A 22,299-nucleotide genomic window follows, 5' to 3' on the forward strand; every position below is an offset into this window, starting at 1 on the left:
AAAAGAGAAGCAATGCCAAGCCCTACAAATCTGGAAATACTAAGGACGATTTGTTGTTACTTTGGTGTATTTCTTCCCCTCTTATTGACCTTTGGGTGTCTCAAAATGGACACTGGAAAACATTAGAAGGTTTCAACATTTGCAGTTGAATTGGCACAGCCTGGTCGACTGCAATACTGGAGACAATGCCGTTTAAACTGAAAATAACAAAATAATGTTTTAAAAAGATACAGTTTTTGTAGTGTGGCATTCATTCATTTGCTAATGAAGAGTTATGATTATGTCCACCTCTGTATCCTGTGCAAGTTTTGAAGAATAACTTACATACTGGGGAAAAGTCCTCAAGGCTGAGGGCAGTAATGCAAGGTTTATACTTGGGTTTGCCCTTCATTTCTACATACATAACTTACCTCTAATATGCTTTGGAGCTCCTCTACATAGACCCGTTCTGTTTCTATCAATTCATTTATTATATGGCTAAAGGAGAGGGGGAGAGAGAGAGAGAGAGAGAGAGAGAGAGAGAGAGAGAGAGAGAGAGAGATTTAGTAGACTATGTTGCAAAACATGCTTTACCTCTGATTTAAAAAATCATTTAAAATGAAGGCTTTTGCAGAGTATATTTGATATGAAACTGTCTGGACCTAGAAGCTCTTATAATTAGCAAGCTCTGGCATTTCCCCCTCTCTGCAGAATAACCCCTGACTTATCCACAGGTCATATCAAAATCCATATTTTTAGCCCTAAGATGTACCCTCGAGTTATATACAATATTTACTTATATATACCGTAGCTATATACACTGCTGTTGTCATTATTACTAGTATTATATTAAAATAGCACTCCTAGTGACATGATGCTCCACAGAGTAATTGACCTCAGGAAACCTTACAAATCTATAAATAGACAGACAGTAAGAAGCAGAGTTTTAAAACAGTTTCTATTTTAGGATCTGCATGAGGAAACATTGTATTATTTCGTATGCACCATTTCAGTTGCAAATGATGTCTGGAGAGTTAAAAGGTTAGGTCAATGTGGATTTTCAAAACAGACTGGAAGCAGTAGTACAGAACAATGTAGCACAAAGATGGACTTGATGGTATGAGCTACAAGATAAGTTGTTACTTCAGTTTAACACTTGTTCCTACAGGAATATACAGCTCACACATTGCATATCAGCGATTATTTCATGGCCTCGCAGTGGTGGTTTGGTGCAGAAAGAATGGGAGAAGGTATGGTTATACTCTGGCTTTGCCATTACAGGCTGAATCTCCCATATTTGATTTTAATCATGGTTTAACCATTCTTCTTTGCCCGATCACCAGTGATACAACCCACAAATCATACTCAGTAGTATCTGCAATATGCACAGGATGCAACCTGAAATACTGGAAGTAATCCAGGGTCACCACAATATTTCCATTCATCCAGTGTGTCACAGAATGTCCTGATTTTCTATCACTGGTAAATCACTGCCCCATTTTTCTCCCTGCGTTTCACCTCTGGGGTTTGTTAGTGCCTTCTTAAAACATCCTTTAGTTCAAGTTCTCACTGATCAGCATTTATCATTTCAAGATAAGTGAAAATGTATTGTTTCCCAACAATTCCTCAGTCACACAAAGCCTCCAAATAAGTATTCTATATCCAACAAACATATCTTAAGCTGATACATCTCACCATAATATATTCAGCCATATGTTCACTGCTGCCACACCTTTGATCTAATATGAATGATGCTGCTTTTTCAAAAAAAAATCTCAAGGTCTCTGTACTTTTGTAATGTAAATGATTCAATAAATAATAAATCAAAACATGTAAGTTTGAAACACTCACACCAGACCTTGCCATGGGCTTAAGATTCACTCTGAGCTGCCACAACTGTCTCACAGCTGGAGATAAAATCACTGGGGGAATCATGCATTTCTCTTCTTTTGTGCCCCTCCAAATATGCATCTAAGGGGATGAAATTCCAGCTTATGGTTTCCTTTCTATACCTCTTCAAATCCCAGACCTTCCTATCCCTATAGAAAAGGCTGCTCAGTGTGTATGAGCTGTCTCTCACAAATACAACCTAACATTCTCACCATGTGCAGAGCAAAAGAGGCTACTGTCACCCCATATACTGCCATCTGCATACCTTATTGCAGAAAAATTAAGTTTTCTTTTTGTCCCCTGACTGATATCAGGAACAACAGGGTAGTATTTTTGTTCTAAACCTTCAGAACACTTGGAAACAATACAGCTTTAGATGAAGCTTTCCCGATAGAAAGGAAGTTACACAGTATTCAAACTGGCAAAGGCAAAACTGGGCGCAAGAAAATCATCCAAGAGTACTGAAGGAACTAGCGGAAGTTATTTCAGAACCACTGGCAATTATCTTCGAGAGTTCTTGGAGAACGGGAGAAGTCCCAGCAGATTGGAGGAGGGCGAATGTGGTCCCTATCTTCAAGAAGGGAAAAAAGAACGACCCAAACAATTACCGTCCGGTCAGCCTCACATCAATACCAGGCAAAATTCTGGAAAAGATCATTAAGGAAGTGGTCTGCGAATACTTAGAAACAAATGCGGTCATTGCTAATAGTCAACACGGATTTACCAAAAACAAGTCATGCCAGACTAATCTGATCTCTTTTTTCGATAGAGTTACGAGTTGGGTCGATACAGGGAATGCTGTGGATGTAGCGTACCTGGATTTCAGTAAGGCCTTCGACAAAGTCCCCCACGACCTTCTGGCAAACAAACTAGTAAAATGTGGGCTAGACAAAACTACGGTTAGGTGGATCTGTAATTGGCTAAGCGAACGAACCCAAAGGGTGCTCACCAATGCGTCGTCTTCATCATGGAAAGAAGTGACAAGTGGAGTGCCGCAGGGCTCCGTCCTGGGCCCGGTTCTGTTCAACATCTTTATTAACGACTTAGACGAAGGGTTAGAAGGCACGATCATCAAGTTTGCAGACGACACAAAACTGGGAGGGATAGCTAACACTCCAGAAGACAGGAGCAGAATTCAAAACGATCTTGACAGACTAGAGAGATGGGCCAAAACTAACAATATGAAGTTCAACAGGGACAAATGCAAGATACTTCACTTCGGCAGAAAAAATGGAAATCAAAGATACAGAATGGGGGACGCCTGGCTTGACAGCAGTGTGTGCGAAAAAGACCTTGGAGTCCTCGTGGACAACAAGTTAAACATGAGCCAACAATGTGATGCGGCTGCTAAAAAAGCCAATGGGATTCTGGCCTGCATCAATAGGGGAATAGCGTCTAGATCCAGGGAAGTTATGCTCCCCCTCTATTCTGCTTTGGTCAGACCACACCTGGAATACTGTGTCCAATTTTGGACACCACAGTTGAAGGGAGATGTTGACAAACTGGAAAGCGTCCAGAGGAGGGCGACTAAAATGATTAAGGGTCTGGAGAACAAGCCCTATGAGGAGCGGCTTAAAGAGCTGGGCATGTTTAGCCTGCAGAAGAGAAGGCTGAGAGGAGACATGATAGCCATGTACAAATACGTGAAGGGAAGTCATAGGGAAGAGGGAGCAAGCTTGTTTTCTGCTGCCCTGCAGACTAGGACACGGAACAATGGCTTCAAACTACAGGAAAGGAGATTCCACTTGAACATCAGGAAGAACTTCCTCACTGTGAGAGCTGTTCGACAGTGGAACTCTCTCCCCGGGGCCGTGGTGGAGGCTCCTTCCTTGGAGGCTTTTAAGCAGAGGCTGGATGGCCATCTGTCGGGGGTGCTTTGAATGCGATTTCCTGCTTCTTAGCAGGGGGTTGGACTAGATGGCCCATGTGGTCTCTTCCAACTCTACTATTCTATGATTCTATGATTCTATGATTCTATCCCAAGTTTATTTTCCTGCCGTTTAACATTTGATTTATGCAACATGTAAATCAGTAAAGATGGTGCACGAAAAGACTGAGATAATAGTTTTTTTCCAGTAAGGCTGCACATTTTCTCAAACTCCTGTTTCGTTTTAAACAAATCTATATACTGTAGTTTAATGCCAGAGGCAAAACAAATGTTCCTGCAAATTGTGGCAACTTTCGACATGCCAGTTTAATTCCCAGATGAGTTTCTCAAGGGCTCAGAAACCTGAAATTCAACAATCCTCAGGAGACTGGCAAATTCTCCAATCTAGTCCTGGCTGGCTCAGTCCCTTGGGTCTCCATTTGCTAAAAGAAAGACTGAAGGGGATGCCAGTTGTAGTCCTAGAAGTCTCAACTGTAAAGGGAGTTTGCAAAGGTTAAGCTGTTTCCTGACTTCAGGCCATATGAGAATGTCCAAAGATCAGAATGATGGATACACTCAGATATATGAAGATTTCAAGGATGGAGCTAGGAGACAACCTGCCTCTCCCAGCCTCTTGGCCCAAGACTTGAACATAGTAATAGTTCTTAGGAATGGTTAGGAAATTAAACATTTTATTTAATATTATTATTCTATTTTAAACTTTTTGCCTATGTTGCTTTTGAAGCTTATAATGATCACTGCACGTGGTATTAGCCACAGTGAATTTGCCTTTGGTGTGCCTTCCTTCCTTCTCCAAATAAGCCTCTTTGTTGAGATCCTGACATGGAATGGTTTGGAAAGACGAGGGCTCTCTAGTAGGCCTGCTTTTGTTGGTCCAGACTAAGAAATGCTCTTAGTCTGGTGGAAAAGAGAGATATACAGTAGATACCTTCTCTGACTATTGGTTCATTTCTAGGCTGGCTTAGGTTCAGTCTGTCTGGAAAACTATATTTCCCCATTTAAGGCTATCCAAGCTTTATGACCTGCAGAGGGAGATTTTCTCGTAGACCTGAAGCCTTCATGGACTTGTCTGATGAAGACATGAGTCCATAAGCTATGGAAGTCTATTCCAAAGGAAAATCTGGTAAGACACTTCTTTGTTCTCTTTCTGCTGGTAGGCAAAGACATTCCTATTTAGACAGGACTTCAACGTTTAGTTGGATGTAGCAGAAGGGTTTTTAATGGACTGTGTAGTATTAATTGTTTAACAATGCCTTAAATGTGTTTTAAATTGGATTGTTTAATGGTTTTAAAACATTTGTATTATATATTGTTTTAGGTAGCAGGGAAAGAAGATTTGTTTGACAACAAAATTCATTACCTTGAAAGGTCATTCATCATGAATTCTTTAATTATTCAATAAGCTATATAGCCTTTCTGTTATGATCTATTTTATGCTGTCTATGATTCTGTTAAATGTATTTCTACAAACACAGAATCTTCTGCAGGAATTTGCAGGAGGGTTGCATTAGGTTTTTGAAAGGGGGAATACATGAGACTAAGCAATATGTGATTAACTTCAAATGGGAGTTTGAATCTTGTCTCCCGAAGCTGTTTCTACACCCAGCAGAGAGATTTAGGTCACAACAAAAATGTTCAAACCCCATTATTTGCCACCCAGTATCTTAGGAACAATGGTCTAATTACACGAAAGGGTGTTTTCTCCTTTAGAGATAAGTCAGAAAACACAATGGGGAATGTGGAGTAATTACAGCATAATTGTTTTGTTGCAGGAATGTAGTCATAGATATTAACTTTATACTCCCAATTTGTCCCCAAAGGTAGATTTCTGGCATCTCTTTGAACTGAATTATACATTCAACAAAATTACAAGGCTTCTTGTACTGTTTTGTTTTTTGACTGCAAGGTGGGTAAGAACAGGGTTTATATTTATGAATATTTCCCCTATGTAAAAAAATACATATAAGAAGAAAAGTAGAACCTGAGAAGAAAATGTTCTTCCTAAACATACTAATTTTCTATGTTTGAAGGGATTTTTAAAAAAAGATGTATAGATTTTACTGCTATGTTATTTGCTTCAGAGGTTATGATTTTCATTCAGGAAGGGAAGAAACAAACTGAGGTCTATAGTGTATCAAATAAGAGACTGAATTTCCCACATTTTTAGTTAACAGCAGCTGTAACTTGGGGAAAAGGGCAGATTGGGTACTCACAGGAACACTGTGGGAATAAGGTGTTTAATCTTTTTCTACATGACCTTTTATCAATCTAACTCTGTCCTGCTAATTTGTGTCTATTTGCCCCTTGCGGAAGGGGTACGATGTAGACATTTTAAAAAAAAAACATGGGTTTTGGAGGCCAGTGGGGAAGGATTTACCTTTCTTCCACCAGCACCAAGATACTATCAAAATCAGATTTGTTGTCATTTGCTGTTACATCAAGCTTTGGCCCCTTCCACACAGCTGTATACAATCCACATTGAACTAGGCTATATGGCAGTGTGGACACAGATAATCCAGTTCAAAGCAGATACTGTGAATTATCTGCCTTGATATTCTGGGTGATATGGCTGTGTGGAAGGGCCCTTTGACTCATATTTAGCCAATGAATGAGAGACTTCCAAGAGCCACAGCTACCAATGGCCCTATTCAGATCTGCAAACTCAGAGTCAGGGCTTTCTTTATGGAATCAATCCATCTGCAATGTGGTTTTCTCATTTCTTGCTGCTTTCCATTTTACTGAACATTGTAATATTTTCCAGTGAGTCATACCATCTCAGGATGTGTCCAAAGTATGATAGCCTCTGTTTACCAGTCAAATTTGAGGCTTGATTTGTTCTCAGAGGCATTTATTTGCCTTTCTTTTGATCGGATCTGATCAGACTGTTTAGACACGTTCTATGTGTTTGTAAGCCAGATGTATGCAAATAATAAAAAATATGTTTAATTCCACAATGATTGCACAAGCAACTTAATTAAACCTTGCAACAATCTTGCCAAAGCAAGAATTACTGGCTCTTTTTTGCAGAGTGGTGAAATCAGCATATGCTTTTACTATCTGAGAGGAGAAAACAGAGACTCAGTTTTATGGAATGTTAATGACAGTTTCGTTGTATGACAGCAAAGGCGTCAAGAGGATGGCCAATATATTCCTGGTATCAAAATCTACAACATTGTCCTGAAAATCAGTCCTTGAATTATACATGAGATTGATTTATACATGAATACATATACAGGTATATAATTTGCATGCAACCTTTTTCCCAGAGGGGGACTCAAAGTGAATCTGTTTTTAAAAGTTATCAATAAAAATGTCAAAACAAACAAAAACCTCTGCATTAAACAGTATAAAATTATTTTTAAAAATATCTAAAACACACATCCCAATAAGAAGTTCCCCTGCTTTCATGTTAAAAGCCTGCTTAAACGAAAAGGTCTTTGCCTACGGGTGGAAGCAGTGGAATCAGCTACTGAAAAGGCTCTAGCTTATACCTTTAACATAGTGAATGTGTGATGGAGGCTGGACTGAAAGAAAGCCTTAAAATTCTGGCAGGTTCATCTGGGGAGATACAGGCTTTCAGGTAGTCTGGACTTAAGCAGTATAGGGCTTTGTAAGTCATAACCAGGACTTTAATTGTGCCCAAGAGAGTAATATTCTCCCTGTAACTGGTCCCAGTCAGCATTCTAGCTGTAGCATTTTGGAACGAAAAGGCCTATAAATGTATTTCACAATCTCTTTCTAACCCTATCCAACCAAATGCCTGTGCAGGTGTTTACATACAGTGCGTGGCTCTTTGGTAAAACCGTCACAGATTCTGGATTGAAAGTGAATGAGTCAATATGGAAAAGAAACACTGTCAACCACTGTACTTTCATTCTGATTCTTCTGAACATGATCTTTCCAGACAAACAGCCAAATGCCCAACTATGTTTTCTTCTGTGTGGTGGTGTATAAATCAGACACATGAAAGATTTCCATTCCCTGTTTCACTTTGAACCGGTTGGACATGAAAAGCTGGATATTAATGGACATGCCTTCCAACACATATGAAACCAGGACATGTGTGGCCTATCTGCATCAGAGGGTGGTCAAGATGGCAAAAGAATTAATGAGGAAGAACACATAAGGAAGCAATTTGCTTTTGCCTGAGCTACTGGAAAGGGCATACTGTACTTACACCGCCCCCTCCTATCCTCTTCCCCTTTTGCATTTTGAACTCAATTTGCAACTACTGAAATAAGCAGAAGATGAAGGGGGAAAGTGGGAAGAAGAGACTGAAAAGGGGGACTGAAAAGAGGGGTGGTAGATTAATCAGGGCCATCCCTTCCAAATTGGGACCATTGAGGTATATGATGAAAGTGGTAATGATGCTACATTACAGTCTCAAACAAACAGAATAATTCCTAGAGAACTAGAAAGCAAGGGAGCACCTGGAATAAAGCAAGGGTGGGCAACTGCATCAGGTTTAGGGACCACTTTTATGCCCTGGGATTAAAGCAAAAACTCTAGAGTGGCTGGAAATAATTTCTTTTTCTCAGAAGTTTTAGATAGATAGATAGATAGATAGATAGATAGATAGATAGATAGATAGATAGATAGATAGATAGATAGATAGATAGCACAAGGAAGCCTTACAACTTATTTGAAAGGTAGCCCTTGCATTTGGAAGCTTCCAGGATCAGCAACTCACCCCCCCCCTTTTTTTTTTATTTAGCTAGGAAAATGTTGGTCTGGGGATTTTGGAGGTGTTAAAAGTCATAAAATAAATGGAGTTGTCACATTCTATCTCAGGTCCACATTTTGTCCTGAAACAAAGTATGTTTTCATCAGGGATTTATCATTGAAAAGGGGTGAATACATTTAACACAGAGTTTGACACAGAGCTGTTTTCCAAACTGATGGACACCTGAGATGTTCCAGGCAAGCAAAACATCTGCCATCACGTCAGTCAGCTTGCGAGGTATGCAGATGGGGTTGCAACTGTTCTCTAACCTGGAAGAGATGAGTGAATGAATGTAATTTAGCCGCTGCTGTCAGGGATATTGTGTTCAAGGAAAAACAGTCACAGTCATCACTGGATGTTGGGACAAAGGTTGATAACAAAAATGAATTACCTATAATACAGCCTATATCACCCAGTGTTCCTTGGTGGTCTCTTTCCCAATCCTCCTGCCTCTTTGCTGTCAGTCAGAATTTGAAAATCTTTACCTGTACTCTCCTTCATCTACCCACTTGCAGGGTCACAATAAGTCCTTTCCATACTTGCATTCAGCTCATTCCTTTTCGGGGAAGATCCGCTACATTCTTTCTGCCACATTCCTGACTCAGGAGCCCCACCAAGTAAGCTTACACAAGATCCAAGAGATACAGTATTTGCAACACAAACCAGTCCTACGTATTGCCATTGCTTGAGCATGAGTCAGCTGTGTCCTCCATTAACTACTGTGGCACTCCTATAGGCAGAGTGCTAAGTTTCAGGCTAGTAAAATTCCGCATGGAACACTTCCTCATATTTCCTTTTTGTTTCTTTGTTCCATAGGTTCTTTGAACTTATTTTAAAAGACATAAAAACACTTGTCGACTTTCATACATTGCCCCTAGCATGAAACTCTAATATGGTCCCTTTCTAGCACACACACTATGATCCCATCCCTCACTTACAATCTCAGCTGAGTATTTATATTGATTCAGGGATGGAAGGCTAACCCAAGAAATCTCTATAGTCACAGCAGGGAATCTCAGTCCTTGAGACCTAAGCCAGACCTTTTGAATTTCTCCAAGGACCCTCTTCTCCATTGTTTAGTGGGTTTCCCAACTTTAGCACACATCCCACCCCTTCATATCCTAAATGTTTGAAATGCCTCTTTTAGATTTATTTATTGGATAAGAGCTTTGGGCTAAATGATGCTGGGATTTGAGGTCCTACGTCTTTGTTTCCAGTTTCACACACACAAACGCCAACATCACTGGAGCTGCAAATGGCCCTCAGACTGAAAAGGTTCCCCTCTGATGCATTATGTCTTCTACTGAATGGCCATTTACATCAGTAATTATAGGCTGTTAGGAATTGTGGAAGTTGAAGTCCAAAACACCTGGAGAGCTGAAGTTTGCCCAAGTCTGATCTACACTGTAGAACTAATCCAGTTCAACATTGCCATGGCTCAATGCTATGGAATCATGAGAGCTGTAGTTTTACAAGGGTCTTTAACCTACTCTGCCAAAAAATGCTAATACCTCACAAAGCCACAATCCCCACAATCCCATAGCAATGAGTTATGGCAGTTAAAGTGATATTAAACTGCATTGATTGTAAATTATAGATTGCACCTTATGCCAACAAATAAGGATTGGTTGGTGAAAAGGGATGAACTTACATGGCTGATCAAGGAGAAATCCTTGGTGGCTTTTATGGACTAGGGCATATTTATTACTTTTGTGAATACAAGGTAAGGTTATATTGCAGCTTCGAATTTTGTTAGATAGATAATACACATATAATAATAATAATAATAATAATAATAATAATAATAATAATAATAATTGTATTTCTTACCCACCTCTCCTTGTGGCTTGAGGCAGGTTACAACATAGTTAAAACACATAATCAATGTGTGCAGTTTGTGTATGTAGGTTTGTTTTTCTTGATGTTCTCGTTCTCTCTGTCTCTCTCTCGCACACATGCACAAGAGATACGTTCGGACAAGTAAGCTGGACCAGAAGCGTTAAGAGCTCCATAGGCTAAAGCCAACACTTTGAATTGTGATCGCTATCAGATTGGCAGCCAGTGGAGCTGATGCAACGCAGGGTGGCATGCTCCCTGTACGCTGTTCCAGTTAGCAACCTAAAATTTTTTTTTAAGGGTGTGTACATTCTGGCTGATGCCACACAGTGTTGTTGGAACATGACAAAATTCTCTCATATCAAGCAGAATTGCCCAAAGTCTCATTTTTCTGGGATGATACTTTGACTCAAGTTAGTAGGGCGATTGATGCCTTGCTCACTAAATGGACATATTATATCATTTAACCGTGTTAAAAATAGTTCTCTTTTGAAGAAAAGCAGGATATAATTAAAATAAATCGATAATAGCAGATCTGTTGATAATTTGCTGCCAAGGAATTTTTCCTATTGGGAAAAAAGACTTCTTCAGGGTTTAAGACAATCCACAAGGACTAAGACAAAATTGTCTCATGTTGTTTGGGAGGCATTGGGCAGATATGTAAAGGCTCATCCCCTCTCTCTCCTCTCCTTTTTTTTTTTTTTTTACTTTCCAAAAAGAAATCTGGGACAACATGAGCCACACTTTCCCTCTTATGCCATATAATGGACGTAATGCTCAAAACACCCCTAATGTCTGCTCCAAAGAGGACAGGATGGCTCCTTCCTTGATGTGAGCGAATGAAATATTTTCTATTCCTACAGGCTTTAAGGAAATGACTGCATGAGCTTTTATTAGCATGCTGTTTTATTTACTCTCATCTTTTGTCTTTTGAATAGATTTGTTTAAAATGGTTTTAAGTCTGAGTAATTGAACTGTATCTAACAGTAACTTTGTGTAATAAGTCTTTACTGCTCTATTCATATTTGCATTTATTTGGGTTTTTTTATAGACCCAGGTTTTTTTGTGGGGGGAGGTGGGGTATGAATGAGTGAATGAATAATATGTAACCAACTTCCTGAAAGAGGAATTTGCTCTCAGCAAAGCTCATCCTTTAAAAGGGTGTTCTGAGCAAAAATATCAACTAAATAGCAGGCATCTGTCCTTGGTTCTGCCCTAGCAGAAAAAGATGGACTCAGCTACGTATTAAAGTCATTTTAAGTACACCTTTCAGAAATTTTATTCAAAAGCTTTAAACCCTGCAAAAAGGGAAACAAGAAAACGGAGTTTTCTTGCAATTAATCCATGGCATTTCAAGATTCCACTGGTAATGAATGCTCAAATGAGACTAAACTTCACTAAATAAAGTGAGATTTACATGTGAATGAAATGCATTTTAAAAAAATCAGTGATGGCAAGAGGCTTCAACTGTCAGTATGACATCACTTGATCTGCCATGGGTTAATGCTATGGAATTGTGGGAATTGTAGTTTGATAAGGTCTTTAGCCTTCTATACAAAGAGTGCTGGCAGAGCACCAAACTACAACTCCCATGATTCCACAGCATTGAGTCATTGAGTTCAAGTGGTGTCAAACTGCATTCTTTCTGTAGTGTGACGTACCCATAAAACACACCAGCTGCCAGTTCCTAGGAAGAAAATCTATACTAATTTAGCAAATGAGGATTTGAAAGACACCTCATGGGGAAGGAATGTTATCTTGGTTGACAGCTGTAATGGGTTGGAGAGGAGGAGATGGGAGGCCTGGATTGGGATGGGCAACCAAGAAAGAATAATCCTGAAAACGTGTGTGTGTGTGTGTCAGAACCCTGCTACTAGAGCCTGGATGTGGCTCTGAGTTTCAGGGTCACTGACATTGATAAGACACCTGCGGCTCAGGACTCGGAGAAGAAACGGCTGCTGGACTTGGCGGGGAATTTGCGCGGGGTTTTGCTGAGCGGGAAGAGACTTTTCAAATGAGGGGGAGGGTATATAAAGGATGGTTGGCCGGAGCCTCCCATTCTTGGCTTTTTTGATGTTCATGTTTCCTACAGTAAAAGTTTCTGGTGATATCACAGAGAGTCTCGTGTGTTCATTCAGGAGCGGCTGTGGTGAGCTGACACTAAGCCAAGAATACGGACACCATCCCGCTGTAGCGGTGAGGTGTAACATGCAAGTGGAGGATGAAGAGCTCTTGGGCGCAGGAGGAGGAAGGTCGGAAAGGGCCACTCCCGAGCCGGACGCTGAGTTCCACCAGCTGGCGGCCCTGGCGTCATCCACCGCTTATGCCCAGCCAAATGGGGTAACCCAGAGGCGTGGAGTGGTGCGGGGAGACAGCACCGGAGGAGAGGAAGGTTCACCTTCCCCAGCCCCACAAAGGATGGTGTTTCTGGAGGAGAGGATGTCGGCGATGGAGACCACCCTGGCAGTAATGTCGAGGGCGATGGAGCCCCTGGCGTTTTTGGTGGAGCCAGAGAGAGGAAGGGAACTTCGGGCTGGCTCAATGTGGGACGTGAGCGTGGGAAGCAGCCAGGGCTTTGCAGACCTCCCAGCACCGAAGGGAAGGGAAATGCGAAAGGAGCCCGGCGCCCGGCCCAAGACCCAAACAAGCCTGACGCGGGTGGAGGAGAGTGACGACGAAGGGGAAAAACCTCCGAGAATCCCAGCTACGCTCCCAGCTGAGACCCTGGTGCCCCTGGCGAATGCCGGGCGTGGCACAGGGCCAAGAGAAGCAGCAGCAGGGCCCACTGGTCCGCAAGGGGGCTTGCGACGGGCGGAGAATTGGGGATTGCCACCACAGGGACCCCTACCAAGACGAGAGGAACTAAGGATCGAGTTTGGGGGAGAGTCCTCTGAACTGGATTTTTTCCTGACCACGGTGAGGGGCTATATGGAGGACAATGCTCACACTTTTAGAACGGAATCCAGCCGGATACGGGCCATTGGTGCAGTGTTGAAGAGGGGAGCGGCCAGCTGGTACGTTCAGCTGCACGCGCGGCGCGACCCATGTCTGGGGTCACTCCGACGCTTTATGGGGGCCCTGGAGACCCGTTTCCGAGATCCACTGGAGCAGATCCGGGCGAGGGAGAAGTTGAAGACCGTCTCCCAGGGGCAGAGGTCGGTATCTGAGTATGCGGAGGAGTTCCAATGCCTCGCCGAAAAGGTGCCGGAATGGTCTGCAGTAACAAAGATAGAACTCTTCAAAGAGGGTCTCAGGCGGGAGATCCTCTCCTGGCCGGTGCATCGTGATGAGCCTGACACACTGCGCGGATGGATTCAGCTGGCGGGGCGCGTCGAGACATCGCTGGCCCAGGCGAGGAGGCACCGAGGAGGGCTACAGCAGCGGCCGCAGATGAAAGAGGGGAGCCGGAAGGAGGGATCAGCCCCAGCCGGGAGGAGAGCGGAGCCGACAGGGAACGTGAGCGCCAGCAGGAGTGGCTGCTTCGTGTGCGGCCGGTTGGGCCACAGGGCTGCCGAGTGCTGGCAGAGAAAAGGGGAAGGCGGAGGCCCGCCCAAACCAAGAGCCGTGGCAGGGAAACGCGCCGAGGAAGAACCACCGATGAGGCACCACTCGGGGGGGTTGGTAAGTCAGGACAAAGCTATGATAGTGGTCCCCATTCAGCTTGAAAGTGGCAGCAAACAAGCAACCTGCAAAGCATTTGTGGATTGTGGATGTTCCAGGAACATCATCTCCCCTGAATTAGCCGAGGGATTGGGATGCGAAAGAACGAACCTAGAATCCCCAATAGCTTTTTCGCAGTTGGACGGATCCACAGCATCGGGATCGTTAGCTAAGTACAGTGCCGAAGATGTAAAGTGTAAGATAGGGAGTTGGGAAGGAAAGGTGTCATTTGTGATATCACAAATAGCCAGCTATAATGTGATACTAGGCATGCCGTGGCTGGGGCAGGCCAACCCGCAAATCAACTGGGAGGATAAGAGCATGATCTTCAGGATGAATTTGGAAGAAGGGAGCCAGGAAGGGGAGAGGGAGCCAGGGAAAAGGGGGGAGGAAGACTCTATCAGAATAACAGAACTGGCAGATAAATTACCCCCAGAGTATCGGGATTTTGTGGACGTGTTTGATGCAGACAATTTCCCACCGAAGCGGAGAGTTGAAGTGAAAATAGAGCTAGTCCCAGGAGCAGAGCTTCCCAAGGCAAAAATATACCCGATGTCAGCTAGGGAAAAGGAGGAACTGAGAAAATACATTGATAAAAACCTAGCGAGGGGTTTCATAGAGCCTTCAAATTCCCCTTTAGGGGCGCCTGTGTTGTTCAGGCGGAAAAAGGACCAAACGCTGAGGCTCTGCATTGACTACAGGGGCCTAAATGCAATCAGTACTGTAAATAAATACCCCCTACCCTTAGTGAAGGACTTGATCGCCCAGTTATCGGAAGGACAGATATTCACTAAATTGGACTTAATTGAGGCCTACCATAAATTGCAGATCAAACCAGAGGACAGGTGGAAGACGGCCTTCTCCTGCGCATTCGGATTATTCAATTATCGTGTGCTCCCCTTCGGTTTGTGCGGGGGAGGGGCCGCGTTCATGCAATTAATCAACGAAGTATTGCATCCATTGTTGTACAAGGGAGTCTTTATTTTTTTAGATGACATATTGATAATGTCTCGGACTAAGGAGCAACACGTAGAACTAGTCAGGGAAGTCCTACAAAAGTTGAGGGAAGCGAAACTGTATGCGAAGCTTGCCAAGTGCGAGTTCAATAAAGACCAGATAGACTTTCTGGGGTATAGGATTTCCTCCCAGGGAGTGGCGATGGACCCTGCGAAGGTGGAAGACGTGAGGGGGTGGGAAGCCCCCAAAACACGGAAGCAGCTGCAATCCTTCCTAGGGTTCGCAAACTTCTATAGAACATTTATCAAGGACTTTGCGCGCCTCACTTTGCCATTAACGGATTTGTTAAAAACTAAAGGCAGGGGAGAAACAGCCAAAGTGAAGGCCCCAGGGGCCAAACTGACATGGACAATAGAATGCCAGGAAGCTTTCGAAGCCCTTAAAAAGCGTTTTACTGAGGAACCTGTCCTACAGCACCCTGATATGTCTAAGGCCTTTGTATTACATTGCGATGCGTCAGACCGGGCATATGGGGCAGTTCTGCTGCAGAAAGACGAGGGGGGGAACCTGAAGCCATGTGGCTATCTGTCAAAAAAGTTTAGCGATACAGAAAAAAACTGGCCGATTTGGGAGAGAGAAGCCTTAGCGATTCTAAAAGCACTAGAGTGCTGGAGACACTTTCTGGAAGGAAGTGGAACACCATTTGAGGTGTGGACTGATCATAGAAATTTACAGTATCTAAGATCCCCTCGTAAACTATCAGCGAAGCAAATTAGATGGGCCCAATATTTCAGCCGTTTTGATTTCAGACTCAGATTCTTCCAGGGGAAACATAACATACTCGCGGACGCTCTCTCTCGGATGCCTCAGCACGGGGGAGGAATTCAGGAATCTGAAGGGAGCCTGTTCCTAGATAAGCAGTGGGGCCTGGCAGTACTAACTCGAGCACAAGCGGCCAAAGAAAACAAACGTACTGCCATTTCCACGGGGGGAGGAGAAATATGGGAGGAAGAGTTGAAGCGAGCGTATGGAATGGACAAATGGTTACAAACTAACAAAGAAAAGGGAGAATTGTGTGGGGATTTGGTGTTTGTAAATAAGAAATTGTATATTCCTGAATGTTTAAGACGAGAAATGTTAAGGAAGTGCCACGATAACAAGGGTGCGGGTCATCTAGGCCCCACCAGGACTATTAAACTGTTGGCCAAACAATGCTGGTGGCCCGGAATGAGGAAAGACGCCAGGGGGTACGTCACGCAGTGTGAATTATGTGCAGAGGGAAAAACACCACCGGGGAAGCCCCAGGGGCTATTGCAGAAGGTGGTGGAGCCCATGAGGCCATGGGAATGCGTGGCCATGGATTTTGTAGGCGAACTACCCCCCAGCAGAGGCCACAGATACATTTGGACAATATTGGACCTATTCTCAAAACAGGCACACTTTGTGGCCCTGCCAAAACTCCCCTCAGCTGAAAAACTTGCTGATTTGTATGTGAAGCATGTATATCGCCTACATGGGTGTCCCGACAAAATAATTAGCAACCGGGGAGTCCAATTTACTGCAAAATTTTGGGGAAAATTCTTACAGCTGTTAGGAGCAGAAAGGAACCTGAGCTCGGCTTTTCATCCCGCAACCAACGGGGGAGTCGAACGCACCCAACAAACACTGTGCCAATTCTTGAGGATGTACACCAATTATAGACAGGATGATTGGGCGGACCTTCTACCGTTTGCTGAGATGGCTTTTAACGGGGCCGTACATTCGGCCACAGGTCGTGCCCCATTCGAAATAGTATACGGACAGGAGGTGGCACCTTTCCCCAGGCTACCCGAGTGGAAGGAAGGAGAGGGCCAGACCGACAAGGAATGGCCGGCCAAAATTAAGCAAGGGTGGCAGAACGTGGTGGAGGCATTGCGGGAAACACAAAAGAAGTACAAGCTCTTTGCAGATCGTAGGCGCCGAGAGGGGGACAAATTGGGCGAAGGGGATCTGGTTTGGCTGAGCACAAAAAACCTGAAATTGGGGTTCCCATCTAAAAAATTGGCTCCACGCTATATAGGGCCGTTCAGGGTAGCAAAAAGAATAAACGAAGTGACCTATGAGCTGAGGCTACCCAAGGACCTAGGAAAGGTACACTCGGTATTCCATTGCAGCCTGTTAAAAAAGTATAAAGGAACTCTGGACAGCGGAGAACAATAGTTGTGTTTAATCTTTTCCTTCCAGGACGAAGGGGAGGAGGACGCCATGTCAGAACCCTGCTACTAGAGCCTGGATGTGGCTCTGAGTTTCAGGGTCACTGACATTGATAAGACACCTGCGGCTCAGGACTCGGAGAAGAAACGGCTGCTGGACTTGGCGGGGAATTTGCGCGGGGTTTTGCTGAGCGGGAAGAGACTTTTCAAATGAGGGGGAGGGTATATAAAGGATGGTTGGCCGGAGCCTCCCATTCTTGGCTTTTTTGATGTTCATGTTTCCTACAGTAAAAGTTTCTGGTGATATCACAGAGAGTCTCGTGTGTTCATTCAGGAGCGGCTGTGGTGAGCTGACATGTGTGTGTGTGTGTGTGTAATTTGCTGTTATCAGGTAGCAGCAACGAGACAATAGCTGAGCTATTAACTCTATAACTGCTGAATTGAACATCAGTGACAGAACTCCTGGAGCAATCTTCCACGTAATTATGCTGAGTCCCAGAGCCAGCTGTGATATTAACAGACAACTACAGATGTTACAGTGCATATAAATTCATATGCTGTATTCTGTTAGGGTGACTTTACTCATGATTAGATGGTGGGGAGATAGGTATGGTGACACAGGCACACACCAGGATGCAAGGCTTGATTTTCCTAGAGCACATACCCAGAGGTGATGCACCAATACTTTAAAAGCTGGTCCTTACATTAGTCAACATCAGTTGCTATTTTCATAGACAACATAAAACATAAACCCTGAAGTTCAAACCACACTATTGACATGAGAACGAATTCCAGCCGCTCACTACGACAAACTGAGTCACAATTGTTTGAGTAAGACAATAATAAATTCTAATAACTGCTTAAAGTATCAGGGGTTTTCTCTCCAATCTGTGAAGTGATACATTCTGAGGCGTCTTCTTCATGCCTTGCACTCACAATTCAAAGTAACAAGCGCTCCCATTTGTTCCTTCATCACCCCATTTCTCTTAGGTGCAACACTTCCTACAAAAATATATGTCCACCGGTGACTGATCAGATTCTTCGGTCCCTACACATCACTTGTCGGTTTCTATGGCGGCTTATTATTTTGAGTTTGCTCAGATCTCTTAGTACCTGTCATTTAGAGGTCTCAACCTCCTCTATTTTCAAATAGCTGTTACAAGTAGGGACACAAGGACATGCTTAATTTCTGTTATCTAGTTATAAGCATTGATTGATTGATGTGTTACTTTAACATCAACTATTCCTCTAATGAAATGAAGGAGGCATACATTGTTCTCTACCTTTACACACAAAATGCTGAGCAACTATCTCAACATCATCCCAGAAGTTTCATAACTTAATGGGGACTATTATCAATACAACCTTGTATCTACTATGTTACACTGTTTCACCTGCACCATTTGCTTTTTTGTTTGGTTATATCTCACTGGCTCTTATTTAGTTAAAACAAAATAAAGCAATTTGTGATACAAAGGTTAAAAATCATTTAAAAAACAGTAACAGAGTAAAGGCTTGAAACATATCAACAAATATAAAAGTAAACAACTAAAAGACTGCAATGGCCTGTTAGCTCAAAGTCTGCCTTAAATTTAACCACACAATGTATGCCCAATTCCCTCCACATTATATGTCTGGGTTTTCTGAATCCATTGGCTTTTTGAGACTGGATCTATACATCACTACCCAAAGCACATCCTAGTATATTTAACTGAGCTAACGTAAGGTAAATGCAGAAATAACCACAGCCTTGATATGCTATCATACCCAATGAATAAGCTACTGAGAGATAAATGTTAATTACTGTTATATTTCCATACGGACTTTCAGTGACCATATCCCTTGGCTTTCATGGCAAGATTTTTTTTCCAGAAGATGTTTTCCATTGTCTTGCCCTAAAGCTAAGGAGAATGGAATTTGCCCAGTGTTGGCTGAGCAAAGATTCACACCCTGGTCTTCCAGAGTTTTTCCTTTGAACACTCCAAGCACTACACCACACTGGCTCCCAATATGCATAATTTCCCAGAAAAAGATCTCTCGGCTTAATTTGAGTATCAATGACTCTCCGTCCTTCTGTTTGTTAGTAAACAAACAAACATTCCATTGCTATCTGGCAAAGTTGTGAAGGCTTCCTGCTGTAACCTTAATCCCCCTGTGTGATTTCCATACACAAACAGATTTGTCTGATAGTTTCACAAAAGGCAATATTTGTAAGCTCAAAGTGCATTCCACAAACACAGTAAATATCTATCCTGTTGTATAAAAGATAAACCTAAACAAACAAAAAATGGTCTCAGGAAAGTGATCAGAAAGGCAAAGGAAGACATACCGTGTTTCCCCGAAAATAAGACAGTGTCTTATATTAATTTTTGCTCCCAAAGATGTGCTAGGTCTTATTTTCAAGGGATGTCTTATTTTTCCATGGAGAAGAATTCACATTTATTGTTGAATTAAAAAATGAACATTTATTATATACTGTACAGTAGTTGTCATCAGAAACCAGCATAACCAGACAAACTGTTAATCCTATCAAGAATTTCTTGTTACTACCATTATTTCCATGTACAACTGGTATGTACATTTACCAATCCTGTATGCTCTGGTGTTCTGTTTGGCAGACGCTGGGCATGCTTCCAAACAAAAACTTTGCTAGGTCTTACTTTTGGGGGAGGCCTTATATTTAGCAATTCAGCAAAACCTCTACTAGGTCTTATTTTTCGGGGATGTCTTATTTTCAGGGAAACAGGGTAGAGAAAACATTCTTCACCCTGAGTGCTGAATACATCTGGCTTCCAAATTTTCCAAAGATAAACTTTGCTGCTCAAGAAATCAGTGTGGGCTTCATAAATAGAGGGACCAATTTCTCATTATGCTTGAGGTATATACCTGGGTTATTTGGGGTATACATATAAAATTACACAAAGATGAAGCAGGCTTGTGTTCTGCTGTTCTAGAGATCAGGACACAGAGCAATGTATTCAAATTGTAGAAAAAGTGATTTCACTGAATATTAGAAAGAATTTCTTAAGGGCAAGAACTGTTCAATGGAGGAATAGACTGCTTCGGAGTGTGGTGGAATCTCTTTTGGAGATTTTTAAAGAGGCTGGATGGCCATCTGACATGAATGCTTTGTGTATTCCTGCATTACAGGCGGTAGGGCTGGATAGCCTCAAGATCTCTTCCAATTCTCTGATTCTGTGAGTGTGTCTTTGCAAATATCCATTGAATGCAGAGAAATGCATCAGAGATCTATGTTCAAAAGTATATTCCTCTTTCATATGATATTAATAGGGGAAGGTAATAGTAAAGGTTTCCCCTGATATTAAGTCTAGTCATGTCCGACTCAAGGGTTTGGTGCTCATCTCCATTTCTAAGCCAAAGAGCCAGCATTGTCCATAGACACTTCCAAAGTCATGTTACTTTTTGAGACTGCACGAAGAGCCGTTACCTTCCCTCCGGAGCAGTATCTATTGATCTACTCATATTTGCATGTTTTCGAACTGCTAGGTTGGCAGAAGCTGGGACTAATAGCGGGTGCTCACTCTGCTCCCTGGATTCGAACCGCCAACCTTTTGGTCAGCAAGTTCAGCAGCTCATCGGTTTAATCCACTGCGCCACCGGGGGCTCCATTAATAGGGGAAATGCAGTGTATAATCAAGTATTTTGAAGTGAGGAAGTGTGGCAGATCTGGGGTCACTTTTATGTCCTCTGTGAACTGCATGGACTCTTGAAAAATTAAACAAACAAAGGAGCCAGAAGTCTACTTCTGATTCTGAATTAAAATGTAGACAATGAAGACACTGATACAGTCACATTTTTCCTACACCTTGGCTCTGCCATTGATCAAAACTGAGACTGCAATCAAGAAGAGTAGGACTAGGAAGAGCAGCTATGAAGAAACTACGCAAGATCCTAGCTGTAAGTAATACTGTCACAGAGTCTCTTGCTTTCATATTACTTTTGGGCATTGGTACAGTGCTATATTTAGACATTTACAGTCTGTTGATGTGAGGATGAACAGAAACCTGATGATCAGTGAGCTTCCTTTTTCATAGAATATACCCTGCTTTTGTTTTTAACCTAGTGTTTGGCAGTCAGGTGGAATATGCTTACATTTGTAGACTTTAGCATTTGTTTGTCAGAAACCACTCCACTGGGTAGAATCTTCTCTAAAGCCATAGTCCAAACATCTTTGCAAGGGTGGGGTGATCTCTTTAGAAATCCTGACAGATACAGGAACAAACCTCAAGTCCAACATCATACGTCTGCATGGAGCTCAACATCTTAAGTTCATACATACATTCATGAATTAACACTCCAGTGACTGGGACTTGCTCCTAAACCAACTCTTGTTTGTATGTAGATCTATGTTACCCCCAAACCTCGGTTATTTACCTTTTGGGTTGGCCTATGGCCATGATGTGAAAGAGCCATTGGAGCTTAGACAAAGGCAGTGGGAGTGGGCCATGTATCTTTCACCACTAATGTGGTCAATTCTGCTGCAAATCTGCAGAATATTCTCAGGAAGGTACAGGCAGCTGCTCATAAGAGCCTCCAAGAGGCACAAGTCCAAAACATCTGACCAGTGTGCCAAAGAACGCTGTTTTGAGATGGGGGATCAAGTGATAGTCTTGAAAATGATCCGATTTAACAAGATGGAAACTTTATGGCAGGGCTGTGCACAGTGACTGAGTGCATCAAGGCTATGAACTAACTTATACAGTTTCCAGACTCTGGTGCCAAGCAGAAAGTGTGTCATGTGAATTCACGCTAGACCCAGACATCTTCTCACACTTGCAGTTCAGAAAGCTGAAAAGCAAAAGTGGCCCAAATATGATTTTTATGACAGGACAGATGGCGGTAGCTGGAATATGTTAAGCTCCTTCCAATGCTCAATGTAAAGCAGCACAAGCAAGTCTCCCAACTGACAGCCAAATTTACTGTCCTATCTTCACCTATCAGATGCTCAACATGTTGTTGCTGCAGAGGATAGGAGGCCACGATGGACGTTACTTGCAGAGAAACAGGTGACCAAGAATGAGGTGCAGGAGATGTTGAACATGGGGACCCTTCGACCCTCATGCAGCTCATGGGCATGAGCAGACATCCTTGTGCTCAAGAAGGGGGTGACAAATTAATTATTGTGTGGATTACAGAAAATTGAACTCAGTGAC

General features: G+C 42.7%; 1 protein-coding gene across 7 annotated transcripts in view; it reads right to left on the minus strand.

Annotated features, from left to right (window-relative positions):
• The window catches only part of mcf2l2 (MCF.2 cell line derived transforming sequence-like 2), a 196,908-nt gene that overhangs the window by 53,152 nt on the left and 121,457 nt on the right, over nucleotides 1–22,299 (minus strand). For all 7 annotated transcript variants that reach the window (XM_062976810.1, XM_062976815.1, XM_062976813.1 and 4 more), the window contains exon 16: nucleotides 411–477. In XM_062976810.1, coding sequence (XP_062832880.1) covers nucleotides 411–477 — 67 coding nt within the window. The remainder of the gene's footprint in view (nucleotides 1–410; nucleotides 478–22,299) is intronic.

Source organism: Anolis carolinensis, chromosome 3 (genome assembly GCF_035594765.1).
Source record: "Anolis carolinensis isolate JA03-04 chromosome 3, rAnoCar3.1.pri, whole genome shotgun sequence".
Lineage (NCBI taxonomy): Eukaryota > Metazoa > Chordata > Lepidosauria > Squamata > Dactyloidae > Anolis > Anolis carolinensis.